Source organism: Suricata suricatta, chromosome 14 (assembly GCF_006229205.1).
Source record: "Suricata suricatta isolate VVHF042 chromosome 14, meerkat_22Aug2017_6uvM2_HiC, whole genome shotgun sequence".
Classification (NCBI taxonomy): Eukaryota; Metazoa; Chordata; class Mammalia; order Carnivora; family Herpestidae; genus Suricata; species Suricata suricatta.
In genome coordinates, this window is record NC_043713.1 from 84,722,039 (window position 1) to 84,745,429 (window position 23,391).

At 56.6% G+C, this 23,391-nt stretch overlaps 1 protein-coding gene across 3 annotated transcripts in view; it reads right to left on the minus strand.

The window, feature by feature from the left end:
- The window catches only part of SCARB1 (scavenger receptor class B member 1), a 69,344-nt gene that overhangs the window by 13,683 nt on the left and 32,270 nt on the right, over positions 1–23,391 (minus strand). For all 3 annotated transcript variants that reach the window (XM_029922907.1, XM_029922905.1, XM_029922906.1), the window contains exons 2-8: positions 20,511–20,668; positions 18,865–19,006; positions 16,756–16,959; positions 14,768–14,863; positions 12,674–12,789; positions 9,185–9,351; positions 1,930–2,048 (exon numbers count right to left, since the gene is read on the minus strand). In XM_029922907.1, coding sequence (XP_029778767.1) covers positions 1,930–2,048; positions 9,185–9,351; positions 12,674–12,789; positions 14,768–14,863; positions 16,756–16,959; positions 18,865–19,006; positions 20,511–20,668 — 1,002 coding nt within the window. The remainder of the gene's footprint in view (positions 1–1,929; positions 2,049–9,184; positions 9,352–12,673; positions 12,790–14,767; positions 14,864–16,755; positions 16,960–18,864; positions 19,007–20,510; positions 20,669–23,391) is intronic.

The following is a 23,391-nucleotide window of genomic DNA, read 5'->3' on the forward strand; positions in this document are numbered from 1 at the left end:
CATGTCCCCATGAGCACACGCCTACTACAACACCCTTCCTGGCTTCAGGGGTGGAAAACCAGCCGCCTCGGGAGCAATGCCAACGCATATTCTATTTTGGGGCTAACACTTCACAGAGAGCAACCTGGGCCCAGGCTCTTCCTCCCCAGAAGTGCCCAAATCAAAAACCAAAAAAGGAAAGGAGGGGGCGCTGGGTGGCTCGGTTGACTGAGCATCCAACTCGTGATTTCCGCTCAGGCCGAGATCCCAGGGTTGTGGCATCGAGCCCCGTGTGGGTTCTGCACTGAGCATGGAGCTGCTTAGGATTCTCTCTCTCTCTCTCTCTCTCTCTCTCTCCCTCTGCCCCTACCCTCCCCCCCACTAACACACATGCACACGCACTCTCTCTCTCTAAAAAAAAGCAAACAAGCAAACAAACTTCAAAAAACCGAAGGCCGCTTCCTTTCCCCCAGTGCCACCAGCTGACTCAAAACCAAAGAAGCAGAAACCAGCGAATGCGGCAGCTGCGAACCCGGGCCGGCAGCTGCCTGGCCTCCCGACCTCAGCCCGTGTCCAACATGGGCAGAAAGGGGAAATGCGTGCACACAAATGAAAGTCACCAGTGAGGACAGAGATCATGCTCTTGGCAGATTCCCCAGGAGCCAGGAGAGAGGCAGTAAAGTAAATGAAGAAAGAAAAAAAAAAAAAAAAGCAAAGCCTTAACATTTCTAACAAGAAAGAATGAGCTTCAATGGAACACATAATATATTAATTTGAGCTACCAAGTAAATAATTAAGACAACCTCATTAAGATTAACCAGACGGGCACAGGGCCCGAGGTGGGGGCATCAAGGCCGGTGTCTGAATTCAGCTTTGCCGCGTCCCGACTCTCATTTCTCAAACCTCTACCTGCAGAGACACCAGCACCTCTACGCTGACGACCAGGAGCCAAGCAGTGAACGGGACAGAATGGATCTTTCCTCCGTGGAGCCAACGATCCCATTGATTCGTTGTATCACTTGACCTCTCCGGGCCACACTTTCCCCATCTGTAGGATGGGGGTGCCAACGCTCACCGCCCAGATAACTGTGCAGATTCACTGCGCGGCTGTGGGTGAAAGAGTCTGGCTGGATCTGGATCACAACGAGCGTGCAAGCACTATTTGCTGGATGGGAAGGGCGTGCGCTCACAGATGACGTAACTTGCCTGGGTTCTTAGTGAAACGAGAAAGAGAGAAAGAGGGAGAAGATGGAGTGCCAGGGGCTGGTGGGTTGAGTCAGGGGCCCAGAATATCCGCGCAGCACACTGAGAGGTGACGCGGGGCAGTGTCGGGCAGAAGAGGTGTGGAAGAGGCGGGTGGGGAAGACCACGGGTGTCCGTGCAGGAAACAGAAACCCACAGGATTTGTAATCCACAGTGAAGGCCACCAGGTCCCAATGGGCGCATTTTGCAGTGACAGACAGATTAGGAGCCAAGGCAATCAGATACAGACAGGCCACAGAAGGGCCACCTGTGTGGGCCTGTCACCCTCTTCTCTTGGTTCCCACTGGCAGACAATGTCACAGAGGACAAATTCCCCAGAACCCAACCTCTCTGCGAGATATCGTAGGCTCTCGTCAGGGATCTTTATGACATGCTGGCACAGCCAGAGGGCTCTTCGGGCTAATCGGCATGCTGATAATTCCAATTAATTTACTGTCTTATGGACCTCTTAGAAAGACAATTCCCTCGCAAAGAGATTATGAATCCCTTGAACTATGGAGTCAGGGCAAAGTAGGGACCTCTGACAGCTTGATGTTCCAGAAGCTATCAGGCTTCCCAGCGCCCCCGCCCCCGCCCCCACCCCACGGCTGGAATAGCTCAGTGCCTGGGGGTCGGAAAGGGGGCCACGCTGGCACCAACGTGAAACCTCCCACCCTGCCCCCCACAGGCTGACAGGCAGGGGCTCACCGGGTGGATGTCCAGGAATAAGGAATGTTCCTCTGGGTTGGGGTGGAGGCCAAGCACCGCTTCTGCCAGCGTCGGGTCGGCGTTGTAGAAGTGAGGGTGGGAGAGAAACAAGGGTGCGTCTAGAAGGCAGAGGGGCAGAGGGGGCGCATCAGGCAAGGGAGGGCGTCAGCACGTCCACGGTTTGCCTCGTGCCGGGCTCGGGGGATGACAGCCACTGCCTGCAGAGCACACGGATGATGACATAATGCAAACGACAATAACTAGACAGACAGCATCCCTTGGTCCAGCCTGTAAACGTCTACCAAGCACCCAGGAGATGCCAGGCACTGGGAAGAGACAAGCTCCGTGGCCCACAGATTGTAGCGGAGGAGCTGCTGATGCAATGCGGGTGAGGAAGGGAGGAGGGTTAAAACACGCCAGGCAGGGAAGGCCAGGGAGCGGCATTTCACGGGAAAGGATTGGCAGAAGCAGAGGCGGGGAGGTGGGGAAATGCACGATGCACACGGAGCAGTATGTGGAGGAAAATTATAGGAGTTGAGGAGAGAAAGGTAAGCGAGGCCAGATCTGAACTCGGGTGGGGAAAGGGCATCTCGATCACCACGCCAAGCAGCCAGGCTGTCCTCTGCAGGCAATGTGGCAACCGTCAGAGACGCTGGGGTGGGCCCCTCCTAACGTCCACGGGGAGGAAGAAGACGCACCTGCCTCGCTCCTTCTCTCCCAGCAGCAGGTCTGCGGGGTGGATGCCAGCGAGTGTGAACAGACACTGACTCGGGCCCCTCTGTGTGAGAAATTCACACCCAGAAACATAAGGCTGAACCTCCCCATCAACAGATCGATGGCACACGCCAGTGTGTTCTTGTACGCTCTGGATGACGTACAGAGAGCCTGATGGACAATGAGCCGTCAGGGGAAAGAATGAGTCTCTCTCGAAAACCCAGGGGGATCCGGGATGGGCAAATCCTAGAGACAGAATGCAGACTGAGCTCGCCAAGGCCCAGGGGAGGGGAAATGCAGAGTGACTGGTAATGGGTATGGGATCTCCTTTGGGGAGGTGCACTATGTTGTAAATGTACTAAATGCCACTGAACTGTACATTATTTTTTTTTTACAAATATTTCTTAATCTGAGAGGGGGGTGGGCATGGGCAGAGAGTGGGAGACAGATGATCCGAAGCGGGCTCTGAGCTGACAGCAGAGAACCCGATGCGGGGCTTGAATTCGTGAACTGTGAGATCATGACCTGAGCCGAAGTTGGACACTCAACCAACTGAGCCACCCAGGTGCCCCTACACTGTACATTTAAAAAAATTTTTTTAATGTTTTATTTATTTTTGAGAGAGAGACAGCATGAGTAGGGGAGGGTCCGAGAAAGACACAGAATCTGAAGCAGGCTCCAGGCTCTGAGCTCTGAGCTGTCAGCACAGAGCCCAATGCAGGGGTCGAACCCACGAACTGCAAGATCATGACCTGAGCCAAAGCCGGACGCTCAACCGACTGAGCCACCCAGGCACCCTGCATTGTTTTTAGCCATTTTAACCATTTTTAAACGGTTAGTTTTAGGGGCTCCTGGGTGGCTGTGTCCATAAGTGTCTGACTCTTCATTTTGGCTCTGGTCGCAATCTCATGGTTTGTGAGTTCAAGACCCAAATCGGGCTCTGTGCTGACAGGGTGGAGCCTGCTTGGGATTCTCTCCCTCCTTCGCTCTCTCTCCCCTTCCCCTGCACACACACTCTCTCTCAAAAATAAATAAATGCTTTTTTTAAACCCAAAAATCCTAAAATGGTCAGTTTTGTATTATGTAAACTTCACCTTAATACCAAAAAAAACAAAACAACAAAAAACACAAAAAACACCCCCAAACACACAAGGTCTCCTTCCCTAAAACCAACAGCGCATCCACCACCGGCCAGGGGGCCAGCATCTGTGCTAGGTTGTCTGACAGCCTCAAACATCTCCACGCTTTCCACTCGTCTGCACAAGGCCAGGCACCGCTTTGAAATAAAAGCTGGGGGTTAGTGATGACTGATTCATTTTTCCCAGAGTCCTTTTACCTTCATGGTCTTCACGTCCCTTAACACTCATTCATTCATCCAAGTACCTCTTCCATTTCTGGAACCCCCACACTATTTATTACATAATGTGCTTCCCTGACCCAAATGCCATTGTTTTATTAAAACAGCTTTCTTTTAGGGGCACCTGGGTGGCTCAGGAAGTTAAGCATCTGACTCTTGATTTCAGCTCAGGTCTTTTTTTGGGGTTTTTTTTTTTTGCCCCCAGCTCAGGTCTTGATCTCAGGGCTTTGAGTTCAAGCCCTGCATTGCGCTCTGCGCTGGGCATGAAGCCTACTTTAAAAAAAAAAAAAAAAGCTGTCTTTTAAAGTAGAGCTTTCTATTTCAGCCATAACTGGCAAACATTTACTGCAACGAGAAAGGGAAATGAGGAAGGCTGCACATTCTATCGTCTGCACAGGGCTTTCAGCCCGACAACTGCTGTCTTCTGTTACAAGGAAAGATGAGGCGCCTGGCTGGCTCAGTCGGTGGAGTGTGTGACTCTGGATCTCGTGGTTGTAAGTTTGAGCCCCACAATGGGTGTAGAGATTACTTAAAAATAAAAATCTTGGGGCGCCTTCGGTGGCTCAGTTGGTTAAGGGTCCGACTTCGGCTCAGGTCATGATTTCAGGGCTTGTGGGTTCGAGCCCCGCATCGGGCTCTGTGCTGACAGCTCAGATTCTGTGTTCTCCCTCTCTCTCTGCCTGTCCCCCGCCTGCACTCTGTCTCTCTCTCTCAAAAATACATGAACATTAAAAAAAAAAGAATAAAAATCTTTTGAGGCACCTGGGTGGCTCAGGCGGTTAAGCATCTGACTCTTGATTTTGGCTTAAGTCACGATCTCATGGTTCATGAGTTCAGGCGCCTCGGTGGGCTCAGCGCTGATGGCTAAGAGCCTGCTTGGGATCCTCTGTCTCTATCTCTCCCCCTCTCTCTGCCCTCCCCCACTGGCACTCTCGCTCTCTCTCTCAAAATAAATAAACTTTAAAAAAATAAAACTCTTTTAAAAAGACAGATGGGTGCTGGAAAGGCTCTCTGACTCTCTGCTGCGGGTCTGGAGGGAGAGTAAGGGCGAGGAAAACAGGAGGCCTCTCTCCCAAGTCGGTCAATGTCATTTAAAGCCACATCCTTGGACCCTCGAAGCGACCTTGAGCACTGCCAGAGACCACGGTCCACAATTTGGAAAACCTCATTTCTCGTCCTCCATCTCCGCCGTGAACAAGACCACCGGAGCACACGAGCCCCCCCGCCCCGGGGCTTACAGACAGCAATACTGGGACCCTCAGTAAGCGGGGCGGTCACCACATCAGGCCCCTGAAGGTGGCGAATCTCAAACAAGCCGCCCCCCCTCCGCGCGCCCAAGCCTGGGGAAACCTAAAGTGAGTGGGACCAATGTGCCGTCACTCGCTTCGGACGCTAAGAGCGCCTGATTTTTCCCAACAAGCATACAGGCATGTGCCCCTTTCTATTTCACTGCCAAACAGCACGAGCATTGCCGGGCAGGTTTGTGGGTTTATGGCGCGCCTAGCCAGACCCAACTGCCCAGGATCGCCACAGATTGCGATTAAGAGGCTCAGCCCAGCACGGCGGAGGACCTTACACAGCACCAAGTCCGAAGAGCGGAGTCCTCTGCGTCCAAGAAATGCCCGGGGCCATACAAGGAACTGTCTGCTGGTCCTTATCTCCAGACAAAAGGTCACAGAAAGGCAGACAGAGGGGCGCCGAGGGACACGTACCAGGCCGTCCCTGGTAGCACTGGGCCAATGGTCAAACGACAGGAACTCGGATGCCCGCGAATGGCAGAAAAGAGGAGGAAGCAGGTGTGTTCCCACAATGGCCTTCTTCAAATGAACACGGTGCCTACAACACCCAGAACAGGGAGGGGACCTCACCAAGGCCATAATGGGTGAAAGATGCCAGAAAGAGAGGGGTGCCTGGGGGGCTCAGTCGGTTAAGCATCCGATTTCGGCTCAGGTCATGATCTCATGGTTCCTGGGTTCGAGCCCCACGTCAGGCTCTGTGCTGACAGCTAGCTCAGAGCCTGGAGCCTGTCTTCGGATTCTGTGTCTCCCTCTCTCTCTGCCCCTCTTCTGCTCATGCTGTCTCTCTCTCAAGAAAACAAATAAAACATTAAAAAAAAAAAAAAGAAGGCAGAAAGAAATAAGGGAGTATGTGTTGTGGGGAAAGCGGTGCTGCTGGCCAGCTCCTGGGAGGGGGCGGAGGCGGGGGGTGGCTCCACTCTGGTTCTGTCTCATCATCCGGGCACTGCCTGCACTTTGTGGAATTTCAAACTGCACGTGTTGCTTGGGACCTCTCTGTACACGTGTTTATTTCAACATAAAAGGAAAACTTGTATTTATACATATTTTAATTCCCTTGCACTTTTTAAAAATTAAGTTTATTTATTTATTTGGGGGGAGAGGGGTCAGAGGAAGAGAGAGAATCCCAAGCAGGCTCCACACTGTCGGCACAGAGCCCCACACGGGGCTCCAGCCCACACAGCGTGAGACCAGGACACGAGCCCGTGTCACGAGTGGGCCACTCAACCCACTGGGCCACCCAGACGCCCCTAAAAGTCCCTTGCACTTTTGAAACCGTCGGGGCAGATGTGCCAGAGGAGACCGTGCAGACCTCGTCCCCAGGCCCCTGAAGCAGACGGACGCGTAGACTGTGCCTCCCGGGCACCCGCTCTTTCTTCAGGGACCTACACCTCAACTCAGGAACCAGCCCCCCCCTCGCTTGCTAGGCGAGTGCTGGCCCCGCCCGCGGAGTCAGGGGCTGGGCCTGTGACCCTCCTGGCCAATCAGCATTGCCCTTGGCCACAGTGATTGGCTCAGGGCTGGCCGCAGGTGCAAGGCGGGCCAATCAGAGTGAACCCTGGCAGCGGCAGGAGGACGAGGTGGCCTGTGGCCCGGTTGGTGCGGGACCCCCAGACGGGAGCAGGGGAGCCCGGAGCCAGAGCGGAGCGCCTGCCTGGCGGCGAGGCTGGCCCGGAAGGAAACGGAGATACCACGCGGAGCAGAAGGCAGCTTCCGACGGCAGCCGAGCTCGGGGGCCAGGCCCCATACGAGGCTCCGCTCCCACGCAGACCGGGAAATGCCCTTTTAAGCCTAATCCGGTTGATGTAGGTCTGGGCACAGCACACATAGCACACGGCCCAGCAAGGCTCTGCGGGCACCCCTGCCCCACAGGCAGCAATGCCCACGGGCCCCACCGAAGGAAGAATCCAACTGAGGGCAAGGGGGTCGGGGGGAGGGTTGGGGGGGGGGGGGTCACACAAGGCCATGACAGAGAGGGCATTTCCAGCCCCCACTCCAAACCCCTCACCCACCCAGCACCGCATTCTGCCTGCGCTTGGGAAAGTCGTCCGACCTGCAGACAAGTCCTTCCCCCAAAACCCCGCTGCCACCCACCTCTCCCGGATCCCCACCTCCAGCTGAATATGTGGCTTCGGCCCGACAGGCCCCCAGAATTTCTTGTCCTACCAACTGTGTGACCTCGGGCATGTCCCAGCCCAGAGCCGCAATGTCCAAAATGCAGGATTCACCCACACACCCATACCTTCAAATACTCCTTACTGGGCACCGCTCTAGAAGGTGAGGACAGAGGCCTGCTGAGAACATTTATAGTCTAGTGAAGGATGCAGACAATAAATAAAACAGAATACACAGTTGGTGAGTTCAGGGAGCACTGGGCACCATGAATGCAATAAAGGGTGAAATGACTGAGCACAGCTGGCAGGGGCAACATTAACATGGAAATCAGGGTGGGCCACCTGGAGGAGGCGGCATCTGAATAGACCCAGAGGAAGAGAGGGAATGATCCACATAGACCCACATGGGTACCTAGGGAAAGAACTCTCAAAGCAGGGGAAACAGCTGATGCAAAGAGCCTGAGGTAGGACCACGCTTGATATAGTCTAGAAACAGGAAGAAGGCAATGGGGCTGAAGACTAGTTAGTGAGGGAAGTACAGGAAGAAATGATATGAGAGAGGCTGGCACGGGCCACATCCTGCAGAGCACGGAGGCCAGAGTCAGGGCTCCCCCATATGTCACAGGGAGGCTGTTAGACATTTGAAACAAAGGGTTGGCTGGCAATCTGCGTTTTTAGAAAGGTCCCTGGGCCTGCACTCCGGAGCAGCGTCCAACAGACCCATCTGCAACGATAAAAATGTTCTCCTTCCGTGCTGGCCGTCCTGTACACAAGTCAGCAGGTGGTGAGCACTGGAAAGGGGGCCATGGGGAGGGGTCCGGACCACGAGGAAGCGGGACCCGGGAGGGAGGGGGGGACTCCCTTCACTGCTCTGTCTACAAGCAGAGGCGACGGGCTCGCTGATGCACTGGGTGGGGGCGAAGGAGAGCACTGGAGGTCACAGCCAAGAGCCCAAAATGTGCAACTGAGGCGGACGTCCTAGGGACTGGCACGCCGCCGGAGGACCCGGCCAGCACCTGCGCTCCACCCCAAACGCACACGCCAGTGGACAGGATTTCACGGGTCACCCGGACCGCTGCCGGCTTCCTTTCCTCCCAACAGGGGACAAAGGGCCCTTCCCACGAAGCCGAATCCTCAAGGACCGTCTCCGCGAGGCCCTCCCCAAAGCCGTCCGCGGAGCCCGTGAGCAGGTCAAGTTCACGGCAAAGGGGGACGAAGGCAGGTGGAATTAAGGCTCCTAATCAGCTCTAATGAACACAGGGCGTGTGGCTCGGATGACCCCGGGGGCGGATAGTCTCCGGGGTCTTTAATCAGGAGAGATGTGGGATCAGAGATGACCGTGGACGTGGGGTCAGAGAGACGTGGCGTGGCTGGTGGTGAGGACAGAGGCAGGGGCCAGAAGCCGAGGAACTGGGGACACCTCAGAAAGAGCAGCCCGCAGATCTCCCCTCGAGGGTCCAGCAAGGAAGGTGTCAGCCCGCTGGCCCGCGGCCCCTCGCCTGGGGAGGCCCGACTTCTGAACCGTTAGAGATACTGAATTCCTCATCACTCTAAGCCACTAAGGCCATGGGAATCCGTTTCGACAGCCACGAATAAACACAGCATGTTTTCTTTTCCAGGTTATCTTTCTGTGCCCTCCTTATCTCTGGCCAATTAATGGGATCACCAGGAGCACAGAGGCCAGAGATCAGGCAGACGGTGGGCAGCGCAGGGACAGACGGATGCCTCGTCACGCCTCAGCCCTCCCGCGGCCCTCCCACGGGAGCGGCACTTACTGAATCTGCAGGTGCTTATGTTCTGAATCCCAGACTCCCGGCAGGGGCAGAAGCCCTCATTGGGTGGGTAGACGGAGCCGTTGGCAAATAAGGTGCTGGGGGCCACGAAGCGGTAGGTGGGGATGCCTTCGAACGTCCCTGCCTCCTTGTAGATGAGGTTCATGGACCTGCAGGGGACAGACGGGAGCAGGGTGACGTCCCAGACATGGTGGCTAGACGGTGGCCCCAGCTGAGCCAGGCCTCGCTGTGCCGTCACCACCCCCACTGCCACCCCCAGGTCCCAGCAGCCTCTGTCTCTCGCCCAGGGAACTGCTAATTGCTCTCCCTGCCTCCCCGCCCACGCCCATCTGGTCTCCACAGGCGGACTGCAATTTAAAATAAGAACACTGTACGTCACGTCCCCACTGAAAATTGCAATTGCTTCCAGGGGCGCCTGGGGGGCTCAGTCTGTTGAGCATCTGACATCAGCTCAGGTCATGAACTCGTGGTTGGAGGGTTCAAGCTACGTGTCCGGTTCCGTGCTGACAGCTCAGAGCCTGGAGCTGCTTCGGATTCTGTGTCTCCCTCTCTCTCTGCCCCTCCCCCACTCACGCTCTTTCTCTCTCAAAAATAAACATTAAAAATTAATTAATTAATCAAACTATTAAAAATTATAATTGTTTCCAGTCTTTTTAAACATTTAAAAAATTTTTTTAATGTTCATTTATTTGAGAGAGAGAGAGAGAGAGAGAGACAGTGAGAGTGAGGGAGGGGCAGAGAGAAAGGGACACACAGAATCGGAAGCAGGTTACAGGCTCTGAGCTGTCAGCACACAGCCCAACACGGGGCTTGAACCCACGAACCGCAAGCTCATGACATGAGCCGAAGTCGGATTCCTAACCGGCTGAGCCTCCCAGGCACCCCAACGTTCGTTTATTTTTAAGACACAAATAAGAGCACGAGCAGGGGAGAGGCAGAGAGAGAGAAGGAGACACAGAATCGGAAGCAGGCTCCAGGCTCTGAGCTGTCAGCACAGAGGCTGATGCGGGGCCGAACTCATGAACTGTGAGATCATGACCTGAGCCGAAGTCTGGTGCTCAACCGGCTGAGCCCCCAGGCGCCCATCAATTGCTTCCAGTCTCATCTAGAATGAGACAGACTGTCCTCACCATGGCTCCAAAGCTTCTTTGAGCTCCAGCCGCTAAACTGCACCCCATGGGCCTCCCGGCCATTGCTCAGCGCCCCCCCCCCCCCCCCCCCGCCCCTGGGCCTTTGTATCTGCTGCTCCATCTGGCCTCCCTTGGCTGGTCACACATCAGACGTCAGTTCTTCAACACGTGGTCATCCAGCTGTCACCACCTCGGGCAGCAGCACCGTGCCCCACCCCCCCTTCACCCTGCTGGATTTCTCGAACATGGATGCTGGATTACAACCGTGCTGTCCACAGAGGCCACCTGTCAGCCGCACCCCTCGGTGGGGCAAGTCTGGGTGGGACCCGCTGTGAGTATAAAATAGGTCCCAGGCTTCTACAACTCGATACAGAAACAAAGAAACAGGGAAACCTCTCAGGAACATCTAACCTTGTTCACACGCCGATAGATAATGTTTTGGATACAGTGTGTCAAATAAAACCTATCGTTAAAATTAACATCATGTACTTCTTGTTACTTTTCTTAACGCATCCACCAGAGCATCTGAACTAGCAAACAGCCTGGCGTTCCTGGGGGACGGCCCCGGCCCAGACCACAGCGCGAGCGCGGAGGCTAGATTTCTTCACGTTCATGACCGTAACGTGGCTGCGCAAGAAACTGTCCTCGTGTTTAGAAAACGCCCACCGCAGCATCGAGGCAGCCAACTCCCTCTCCAAAGGCCCAGGGGGCAGAGCCCGGGGCTGCGGGGGACGGGGGAGCCGAGGGGGCAGGAAAGAAATGCCTGCCTAACTGCACTTTCTCGCAGCCTTTCTCTCTGGGTTGAAACCTCTCATTTTAAAAAGTGAACACGAATCAAAACCACCCTGAGATACCACCTCACGCCAGTCAGAGGGGATAAAATGAACAAATCAGGAGACTATAGACGCTGGCGAGGGTGTGGAGAGACGGGCACCCTCCTACGCTGTTGGTGCGAATGTAAACTGGTGCAGCCGCTCTGGAAAACAGTGTGGAGGTTCCTCAAAAAACTCCCCATAGAACTCCCCTATGACCCAGCAATAGCACTGCTAGGGATTTACCCAAGGGACACAGAAGTGCTGATGCATAGGAGCACATGCACCCCAATGTTCATAGCGGCACTTTCTACAATAGCCAAATCATGGAAAGAGCCTAAATGTCCATCCCCTGATGAGTGGATCAAGAAGATGTGGTATATATACACAGTGGAGTACTACATGGCAGTGAGGAAGAATGACATCTGGCCATTTGTAGGCATGTGGATGGACCTCGAGGGTGTCATGCTGAGTGAAATAAGTCAGGCAGAGAAGGATCGATACCATATGTTTGCACTCATAGGTCGAACAGGAGAACAGGAGAAACCTAATGGAGGACCAGGGGGAGGGGAAGAGGGAAAGAGAGTTGGGGAGAGAGAGGGACGCAAAACTTGAGAGACTACTGAATGCTGAAAACGAACTGAGGGTCGAAGGGGGAGGGGGAGGGAGGTGGTGGTGATGGAGGAGGGCACTTGTGGGGAAGAGCACTGGGTGTTGTATGGAAACTAATTTGACAATAAACTCCTTAAAAAATAAAATAAAATAACAAAAAAATAAATAAAAAGTGAACAGGAGCACAGCCAAGCCATTTCCAGCTCCCTGACTCCACCCCCGGTCAGTGGGCGGGGCGTGTCGGCCTGAGTCCCCTGTCGGGTTGCAAGTTTGGGAGCAGGGACTTGGCCCAGCTTGACTCCGTAGCGGCCCCGGAACCTGGTGTCGCTGGGCTCCGGCGCGGGGACGGCAGGAGAGTCAGCATCCACACCGGTGAACTCCCCAGTGAAGGCGTTTCCAGAGCGGCCTGAGTGGAGCAGGACCGGCCAGCGCCCCGAGGAGAGCTGGGGGTCCGCTGTCCGTCCTCACCCCACGGGCCCCCCCAGATTGCATTAGGCCTCCAGGGCCACACTCCGGAGCCTGAAGAGGCCACAGGAAAGGCATTTAGACGTCTCAGCATCCACATGGACAGCAGGGCAGCTGGACAGACGCCCCAGCCCAGGCTCACCTTCTTCCCAGCCCCCGGGACCCGATGGCTTCCTGCCCCCCGGACCCGCTGGCCTCCTGTCCCCCGCTGATGCCGCTGCCACCACGCCGACCACAGCCTGCAGCCTCTCTGGGCACGGGAGGGGTGTGGCTCTTCGTGGTGTAACCAAAGAGAATCCCGGACGGTGCCAAGGGCCCACGGCCACACAAAGAGCCAGAGCTGCTTCCCGAGTGCACGCCGGAAGCCTCTGGACTGGGCTGTGAGCATCCGCGAAGCCGATTTCCGCTGCCCGGGGAAGGCCCAGAATGCCCCCGAGCGTCCCAGCAATTACCGGCAGGCCTCGGGGCTGTAGAATTCCAGCGAGGTCTCCGGAGTCATGAACGGCGCCCACATCTGTCCAGAGGTCCCGTTGATCATGTTGCACTGATCAGAATGCCAGTACGTGACCTGCGGGGAAGCATCCAGACCTTATCGCTGAGTTCAGCCCCGGCTCTGGGCGGTGACCACACCCGACCTGCGGCAGCGACCCATGGCCCCGGGTGAGTCCAGAGGCGAGCAGCAGTGCACAGAGCCACAGTGTCAGCGGCGGCTCCCGCTCGCTAACAGGGGCCCTTGAATGTGCCCCTTTGCCTGGGACTCAGTGACTTTCTCTGTAAGATCGCCCCCGTCTCCAAGGGGCACAGCGAGCAGGGGAGGAGGGAAGTGAGACGCTGGCTTCCTCGCCTCTCACAGAGGAAGTCACCAGAACACAGGTAAAGGGAGGGGGCTAACTAAAATACTTACCGTATTTACTCTAAAACATTTACAGTGAGTAAAATATTTAAAATCATAATGGTGCCCCCCCCGCCCCCCCCCAGGGAGATCTCAAAACAGCAGCCGCCTCTGGGAAGTGAAACCCCAGGAAAGAAAAAACCAGACTTCTCCTTTTCTGCGCCCCGCGGACTATCAGAGCATCTTGGCATGTGCACGCGTGCATGTGTGCATTGAAAACACGAGGCAGAGGGGCGCCTGGGCGGCTGAGTCTGTTGAACGTCCGACTTCGGCTCAGGTCATGATCTCACAGTTTGTGGGTTCGAGTCCCGCATCGGGCTCTGTGCTGACAGCTCAGAGCCTGGAGCTGCTTCGGAGTCTGTGTCTCCCTCTCTCTCTGCCCGGCCCGGGTCGTGCTCTGTCTCTGTCTCTCAAAAGTAAATAAATCTTTAAAAATTTTAAAAAGAAAGAAAACACAAGGCAGAGAAGGTGGAGAGGGCTGTTACCGGCCGCGAACGGTGCTCTGGCCGCTCTGCGCAGGGGTGGGGGCACCGCGGGCCCGAGCCCGGGGCTGGACGTCAGCCATCCCGGTGAGTGCGTGGAAGCTGAGGGCAGCACCGGTCACTGCCCCTCGATCACACGCGCAACCAGAAAAGGCACGTGAGGTGGAAAAATGCACGTTGCAGAGCAATGCAGGAGGTATAATCTCATCGTGTCCGGAGAAGCACACCCACCACGTTCCTTTGCTCACACACGGATGTGGGACAGAGGTGGCCAGGAAGACCGCACCCACAGCATGCACCGTGGGCCCCCTCTGTGCCCAGGGTGCAGGGGGCCGGCCTGGGAGGCGGTGCAAAGGGCACTTTCTACCGGTGTCTACTGATTTATGTATTTAAAAAAAATTTTTTTAATTTTTTAATGTTTTTTATTTATTTTAGAGAGACAGAGAGAGACAGTGTGATCAGGGGAGGGTCAGAGAGAGAGGGAGATACAGAATCGGAAGCAGGCTCCAGGCTCTGAGCTGTCAGCACAGAGCCTGACGTGGGCCTTGACCCCATGAACCGTGAGATCATGACCTGAGCTGAAGCCGGATGCTTAACTGACTGAGCCACACAGTCACCCCTAAAAAATGTTTTTTAATGTTAGTTTAATTTTGAGAGAGAGAGACAGAGTGAGCAGGGGAGGGGCAGAGAGAGAGGGAGACACAGAATCAGAAGCAGGCTCCAAGCTGTCAGCACAGAGCCTGACGCGGGGCTCGAACTCACGAACTGTGAGGCCACGACCTGAGCTGAGGTCAGACGCTTAACCAACTGAGCCCCCAGGCGTCCCTCTACCGTATTAACTTTTTACTGGGAGTGTCTCCCTGTTTCTAGTGTAATTCTATCTTTTGATGCAGTGGGTGGCTATATGCTCAATGTAGTCTTTCTGAAGCATTTTTGTAAATTAAGAACAAAGGGAAAGAAAGAACTCACTCCTGGTATACACTAGGTGCTAAATAAGCAGTTTCCATTCCCCACCCATCTGTTCAGAACCAGGAGCCAGCTGAGCCTGAACCAATGTCAAACCCCGACCTCGGGAGCGGCCCCCACCACAGATGCGAGCACCCTCCGGAGGTTCAAGGCAAACAAGGAGCCCGGTCCTTGCTGCCCCCGCCCCACCCCCGCCCTGCCCTCACCTTGCTAAGCCCGTTCCACTTGTCCACGAGGTGGATCCTGTTGAAGTCTTTGACCCCCGTGAACACGGTGAAGAGCCCGGAATCGGAGTTGTTCAGCTGTGGACAACGAAAGAGAACAGCGTCTTTAAGTCTCGCAACAGGGGCAAAGGCCCTGGGTCGCGGCCCTCAGGCCCTGCCGTTTATTAGAGGCCGTTTCCCACCTCGACCAGAGGACAGGGGCCTCGAGATCTGGTTCACCGCTGCGCCCCCAGTGCCGGGGGACCAAGAGGAGGGTGGATCTTTCTAGAAGAGACATCTGACTGCAGTGTCCCTCCTGGAAAGTGTCCCTCCTTCCCTTCCTGACTCAAGGAGCGTCTGCTTTTCCACCCAGGTGAAGAGCAGAATGTCCCCCTCCCCCGAAACTTAAAATAAAGCCTGGTCACGTGACCCCTCCAATCCACGAAAAAGCAGCAGACGGGGCATGCCCCTTCCCGGCGGAAGCTTCGGAGCCAGCGCGTGCACAGGTCACCGCGCCCTGCCGCGGCTGCGGGAGTCATGGGAGTGTGTGTCAACTGCCACTTCCCTCAGCCTGAGTCCCTGAGGTGACCAAAAAGAGCAGAGGGCCCCCTGGTCACCCCACTGGACATGGCAGACAAGCAAGGAAGAAACACTGTTTCAAGCCTCTGAGATTGTGGGGCTGCTTGTTACACGGCAGAACCTGGTCTATCCTAACAGATACAGGACCTGGTGTTTATTATTGAGCATTTTCTGGATAGAAAGCCCCAGGCTTTGACACACTGAGGTTCTTCCCTAGAAACGGAGTCCTAATTCACAGCAAAGACATGCAAAGAAATGAGTGACCGTGGTGTGAAATCTAGAAGCCTCCCTTTCCTCCTTTGTGACACCAAGACCTTACTCAGGGCATCAGCCCACCAGCCTTCAGCTTCCAGCCTTTTAGGCTACATCTCCCAACTTCCCTTGCAGTTAGGGGCGGCCATTTCACTAAGTGCTGGCCAGTGGACAGTAAGTGGAAATGGGTTTCCTCCCCCCAAAGGAGACAGCCGGATGCGCTGCTTCGTCCTCCACTCCCTCGCCTGCCTCTCCGTCCCCAACCACGTCTTCCTTCCCATTCTGCTTCCCAGGACGTGGATGCGGCCGCCGGCGCCCCAGCAGCCACACAGATCCGTGTGGTAATCTGGAGAATGAAAACCACAGCGCAAGGAGGGCGGAGCCGAGTAGCAGAAGAACTCCAGATCCCTGAAGGACACGGAGACCCCACGTCAACACTGAACAGTCATCTCGGGGTTTCCATCAGACACGAACACATGTCACACCTGCACCACTCGCTCTGTAGTCATTCTCACGTGTTTACGAGTTTGTAAGATGCTTTGACAGGAATCGTGTCACTTTGCCCCAAACTTGCCGCTTACCCACTCAGAACCTGTCTCAACGCACTGAGCGTCTGTCACGTGCCAGGTGCAGGATCACAGTGTGTCCCCTGCGCCCCTGACACAGACCCGCAGAGCCCGAGGGGCGGGCTGAGGCCGGAGAGCTCCGAGGGCTCGTTAAGACCTTGTGCTTGGGGGGGCCACGGTCAGACTCTGCGTTGGATCCCGGCTCAGGAGCCCGATCCCTACCAGACGATGAGGGTCAAGATTAGGACGACAGCGGGCCGCTCGGAGCACTGTCGGAGTCGGCGGCTGTGACCCGCCTCCAGCCGCCGGTCCCCGTCTGTCCAGCAGCAGTTCGCGTGGCCAAGCTCAGCCCAGTTGCACCCTCCGAGCCTTGATCGAGCTGCACCGAAAGGCAGCCCTCGAGTCTCCCGTTCCACGAGCCAGCAAATTCTCGACTTCTCTTAAGCCCCCGCGAGTTAGGTTTTCTGCCATTGACAGCCCAGTGCGCCCCCGGGTCCCCAGCCCATCCAAACGCAGGCTCTGCCGGCCCATCTTCCAGGCTGGGCCAGGGAGGACAAGACGCAGGCCCCGAACTGCTCCCTGGGCCCCACTTACCTCCGCAAAGAGCCCGAACTTGCCCTTGAAGGGCAGCATGTCCGGGAAGTACTTGTTGACCAGGTGCACCAGGGGGTCCTCGTAACCCCACAGGATCTCGCCCACCGTGCGGTTCATGAAGGCGCGCTCTCCCAGGGTGCTGAAGGCCAAGGTCATGACCAGCTTCATGCTCATGGGCTTGTTCTCCATCATCATCGCCGCGCCCTGCAGAGCAAGGGGGCACCACGGGCTAGACGCACCTGGTCCGTCCACCCAGGGCTTCCGGCCGGGCTCAGGCCGCCCACACCCGGTTTTCGCACAGCCTGAGAGCCAAGAATAGTCTTTTATACTTTTTATGTTTGTTAATTTTTGAGAGAGAGAGACCACGGCGGGGCGGGGACAGAGAGAGAGGGAGACGGAGAATCCGAAGCAGGCTCTGTGCAGACAGCCAGGAGCCCGACGCGGGGCTCAAACTCGCCAACTGTGAGATCGTGACCTGAGCCGGAGTCGGACATTCAACGGACTGAGTCACCCAGGCGCCCTGTATTTTTATACTTTCAAATAGTTGGGAAAAAAAAGAGTATTCAAACAAATGAAAATCCTAGGAAACTCACAATCAGTGTCCCTAAGTTTTGTTGGAACATGGCCTTGTCTACCCATTTATGTTGGTTTTGACTGGTTTTGCATTGGGAGGCAGCGCTGACTAGTTGCAACAGGACTTCGTGGCCCTCAACGCCTAAAATATTTACTATCTGGCCCTTTACAGAAGTGTGGCCCCCTGTTCAAAACACACAGAAGCACATGCCTGCGTGTGGGTGTGGATGCAAGTACTTCTCCTTATAACCAGTAATAGCACCGTGCTTGGGCTCTGCTCCTGCCTTTCTCCCTCTAAGCTGTACTTTAGGGACAGCTCCGTGTCACTGCTCCCTGTCCCCTCCTGCCGGGCCGGGTCCTAGCCCCCCGCCTGGCTGCAATAAATTACCACAGTGAACCTGCACACGACAGAACAATATTTAGGTTGTTTCCACAAGTCTGCTCTGACGAGGTTGCTGAAATGAACATCCTTGACTATGAACATCTTCTATTTGGGTTATTTTATCAGGAGGACACGGCGCACCTGGACGGCTCAGTCGGTTGAGCGTCCGACTTCGGCTCAGGTCAGATCTCACGGTTTGTGGGTTCAAGCCCCACATCAGACTCTGTGCTGACAGCTCACAGCCTGGAGCCTGCTTCCGATTCTGTATCTCCCTCTCTCTCTGACCCTCACCTGCTCGTGCTGTCTGTCTCTCTCACACACAAAAATAAACATTTAAAAAAAGACACATTATACGTGAAATTTCTGAGGCCAAAAGTGTGTGTGATGTATAGTTAAAGGCACCCCCTCCCAACAGCCCCCCAGTTCCTCCAGACACGGCGCACGTGTCCGTTTCCTGAAATGCTCATGAGCCCTGGGTGTCACCAGGCGGTCTTTGCCAACCTGGTCGGTGGGGCAAAGTGTCTCTGCTGCCATAACGTGAGCCTCTGACTGAGGGGGACACAGCCGTGAGGCCTTAGGATACGTTTATTTGGTGAGTTTGCCTCGGATCTGGGGCCCCGCCGAGGGCCCGCCCCAGGACCACGGACGAGCAGACAAGGGCACACGTGCAAGGCCCACAAACGCCGAGTGTGTTAGCAGAGAGTGAACACAACAGGCCTGAGGCCCCTCTCCCTCGAAACCCAAGGCCTCTGGGAGCGTGGGCTTTCAGGGAGTTCCACGGCTCTCCGGCGGGTAAGGGGGGGCTCTCGGAGCCTGGGCTGTTTGCACACACAGCATGACCCCCGCTTTCCTTCGGGGGCTCTGGATTGTGGGAGGAGCCAGGCAGGAGGAGCGGTCGGCAAAGCCGCTGCCCAGAACCGGGCCTGCCCACGAGTGCCGCACACAGTGGCGCGACCTGGGGGCGCCCCGCACGTCCCCGCCAGAACCCCGTGGGACGTGGTACATTTGAGGACTAAGAAGGGAGAGACAGGACGTCGGCCCGGACCCCCGACGCAGAGACCGGCGGCCGCACCGGGAACCTCAATGGGCTGCGAGGCGGGACCCCCAGGGCCGGGCCGCGCAGGGGCGGGCGAGTCGAGGGCCGGCAGCCTCACCAAGACCAGGATGTTGGGCATGACGATGTAGTCGCTCTCCAGGCCGCGGGAACGGTCGGGCTGGAACTGGAAACTGCGGTGCTCCAGGAACGACACGGTGTCATTGTCGTTGAAGGTGATGTTGTCCTTGTGCCTGAACTCCCTGCGTTGGGGGAGGGGAGGCGGTCAGCTTCTCCCGGCCGCACAGGTGCCTCGGGCCCACTGTCCTGCACGGCCTCCCCCTCCCCCAGCACGGCTGCTTTTCCGAGGGACACGGCTAGCACAGTGGTTAGGAATGTGCACTCTGGGGTCAGAGGCCCAGGCTCAAACCCTGCCTCCAGCACTGACTGCCGGGGCCTCGGCTTTCCTATCTGTAAAATGGGAGTGATAACAAGACCCACTCCGTAGGGCTGTGGTGAGGACTGAGTGAGTCAGTGCCGGCGGCCCGAAGCACAGGAGACACTATGTGACCATTTTGCTGCCATCCTTCTCTCTATTCGTTCACCACAAAGTATCCAGAGAATGTCTGAAATGTGGAAATCATGTCCTTCTCTCCCCAGCAAGCCTCCCTTGCAGACAGGATGAAACCAAGCTCCTAACGTGGCCTCCGAGGTCCTCAACACCCAACCCCATCCAAGGCCCCGGCCTCGTCTCTGCCACCCTCCCCCCTCACTCACACCAGGCCAGCCACACAGGCCTCCTGTTCCCCAGACGACCGAACTCTGCCTGCCTCAGGACCTTTGCACCTGCTGCCGCCTCTTCTCGGGGCCCTCCTCTCCCCAGATCTTCGCATAGCAGCACCCCTTCCTCACCACCCAGGCCGAGGGAAGTGCCCCCCCCGGCAGAGGTCCCCCCCGTGACACTCCAGTCAGACCAACCCCGCCCAATCCCTCCCCTCCCCCAGCACGCTCCGTGCTTCACCGGCTCGGCTCCCACCACACTTATGGCCAACTGATCTGCCCACATGTTTACTCTCTCCCGTTGGATGTGAGCTCTGTGAGGCTTGGGTCTGCCTTTCACAGAGACTGGCACCGTGCCTAGCATGCAGGAGGTGCTCAATAAAAGCTTCCGGAAGGAAGAAATCACTATGAACTTTGGCAAAGCAGGCTCAGCTCCGAGGCCTTTCACGGACGAGCCCGGTGGGCAGTTCTGCGATGTGATTCGTCCCAGATGGCGGGACGGGCCGGAGCCGGGACAGGTGTGTCACACGGAACCGCCCTCCCCTGTCTCCTGGAAAAACGCTCCGGCCAAGTCAACAACCGCGCTCCCCCGGAGACCACGATCCAGCGAAGGGGCCAAGCGGCGGCCATAATAATGCGCCAGCCATGGGCGTGTGCCAGGCACCGTGCCAAGGGCTGCCCGCGATCCCATCCAGTCCTCATGACCTCACAGCCACCCCAGGGCCGATGCCGCTATCGCCATGTCACAGGTGGGGAAACTGAGGCATAAGGAAAGCCCACCCCTTCTTGCAAGGAGGTCTTAACCCCAGGAGGTCTCCCTCCGGAGTCTCACAGTCACCGGACTGGGGAAAAGCTGACTGACCTAGAGCGAGCCCCTCCACTGCTAGGGCCTCGGTTTCCTCATCTGTAAAATGGGCTGATGACCCTGCCCCCCCCCCCCCCCGAACGGCCCACCTGGGAGGCCAGCCCCGGCCCCTCCGTCCTCACCTGTACACGTAGGGCCCACGCTCCCGCACCTGCGGCTTCTCGCCCAAGAGGATGGCGCTGGGGTTGATGACGTCGAAGAAGTAGACGGACAGGAAGAAGGGCACGGGGATCTCCTTCCACATGTTGAACGACAGGCTGGAGGGGTCGATGCGCACGTTCTGCGGGGGCAAAACAGACCCGCCCGTGAGGAGCGTGACCCGGGCCCAAGCGCCTGCCCCCCACGCGGCCAGAGCAGCGCCCAGAGCCGCCCGCGCGGCCGGGAGGGGGCTTCGCATACCCCGCTCCCGAGTGTCCGCCACAGGCACACACCGCTGCACTTTGTCTTCTTTTTAAGATGTTTTTAAATGTTTACTTATTTATATTTGAGAGAGAAAAACAGAGCACGAGCTGGGGAGGGGCAGAGAGGAGGGAGACAGAGAATCAGAAGCAGCTCCAGGCTCCGAGCTGTCAGCACAGAGCCCGACGCGGGGCTCGAACCCATGAACCGTGAGATCATGACCTGAGCCGAAGTCCGGCGCTTAACTGAGCGCCCCCAGGCGCTCCTGCTGCTATTTTTCCATACGTGTTTCAGGAACAGTATCCTGATCAGAGACCAGGAGCCCGTAGGACGGCAGAAACATGGGCTCCGTGTGGCCACATATGTCATTCATTCATTCGACACACTTTTACTGAGCACCTAATACACACCAGCCACTCTTCTAAGAGCTGGGGTATCAGTGTGAACAAGACAGACGCCAGCGCCCAGCTCTGTGGGGCCTTTCATCCAGCAGGGGACAGGCAGAGCATGTGCCGTGTGGGAGGCAGGGATGGGAAGGCGATTGCAACTTTAACAAAGCAATCAGGTGCAACACCAGCAAAAAGAACAAAAACAAAAACAAAATAAAAACAAAAGGCTGTGAGGGAAACACAAACATTTGGTAGGAGAAAAACTGCACATCGCAGCAATGTCCAGTGCAAAGGCCCTGAGGCAGGGAGCCGGGCCAGCCCTAGGTCCCCAACAGGCAGACTCTGGAGAGGAGCAGATCTGAAAGCAGCCAGATCCCAGGGCCACGTGGGCAACACACTCCTCTCTGAACCCCAGTTTTCCCATCTGGACAATGGGGGCCAATGACTGTGGCCTCAGCTGGGTCTCCTTTGACCGACCGGGCATTTGAATGAAGAAAAGTTGAATTCATTGCCAAGGATAAAAAACTGGACGATTCACCATAAAGTCTGGATTTTGGGGGAAGGTGATCATTTATTGATCAACACATCTTCCCCGCCAGCCACGGAAGCCATGGGGGCCGTTTTTATAACCCGACCCCTGACACACGCAAATAAAGGTGACTCATAAGTGTGATGTGGACAAACGATTCTGTGGGATCTCCTAATTGTTTCAATAGCGACAATTTATTTTTCAAAATCAAACACGCCCGGGAGCCAAATCGCACACCTCGGGCCACGGCCACCACGCCCGCCGGAGCACCATCTGGAGCAGGGCAGGCCCGCAGCTCCTGTGGGCGCCGGCCGGGCGAGACACCGCTGGGACGGAGGGGCTCCCCAGGATGGAAGCCCTCAAATCTGCAACAGGCGCCCAGGGAGGAACCCCGATTGGCCGGCTCCGCCACCCCCTCCAGCCCAGAAAACACACAGGCTAGTGCCTCGGGGTCCCCGCCTGTCCTGGCTTCCGCCACCACACGCCTCCTTCCTCTGTGTGTGTGTGTGTGTGTGTGTGTGTGTGTGTGTGTGTGTGTGTGAGATAAAAACACGTAACACGAGACCTGCCCTCTTGGCAAATATTTAAGCATACGATACAGTCCTGTTAACGGCAGACACGTCGGTGTGCGGCAGATCGCTAGGCCTACGGGTCCTACAAAACTAAAACTCTGAGAGTGGCCGCACGCGGAGTCCTGGAGGTGACGGGAATCTACGCACAGACGCGGGACGGTCGGAGGGTGTGTACGTGCTGCGGACTCATCACGTTGTCACACTAAGCATGTACAGCTGTTTAAAATGTCAACCATACCTTCATCAAGTGGTTTGTTTCTAGAAAAATCATTTCCGGTTCCTGCCTCCCTTCCGTCCTTCCGGCCCTCAGTCCCCTCTGCCAGCCCCGGGCAGCCCCCCGCCGTCTCCTGTCTGTTTGGAGCTGCCTTTTCTCAGCTGCACCCGGAGAAGCCTCCGGAACCCCAGATTCCCAGAAGCCCACCGCGCTTTCCTCATCCACCGTCCGGCTCGCCCCGCTCCGGGCACAAGTCACGGCCCAAGAGCGGCGTCTCCCGGTGAAGCCGTGTGTCCCTCTCTCGTTCGGGTTCTGGGATTCAACCCCATTCAGCCGCTCGCTCTGGGAAGATTCGATGACGCAGCTCCGCCTCCTGGCTGGGGGGCGGCGGGTAAGTCATTGCCCCTCCGTGAACCCTCAGCCTCCTCGTCCGTTAAATGGGCTCAATGATAGGGTCCACCCCCAGAGCTGCTGGGAGGTTTAAACGAGGGGGCAGAGGTGACGTGCTGAGACCAGGGGCACCCGGAAGGTCAGACAGTAGTCACCCGGCACGAAGAGACCGACCTTTCTTCCTCCCCATGCCCACCCTCAGGTGGGGACAGACTTTGCACCGCTTTTGACCGGCATCAGGACAGAGGCATCGGCCCGAGCAGCTGATTAGATAGCAGCCCTGGCCAAGCTCATGGCCTTTCCCGTGGTATGACCAAGTCTATCCCCGCCCCCTGCCCCCAAGGTCAGAGATCACAGCCCGGAACACAGAGACGAGGAGACAGGGCCCAGGGGAGCCCTTGCTGGGCACGCCTGCCTCTCATCGAACCAGACCCACCAAGAGCCCGTTCCTGGACAGTCAGGGAGGCTGCCCGGAGGAGGGGACCGTGAGCCGAGCCCTGGAAATGGGAG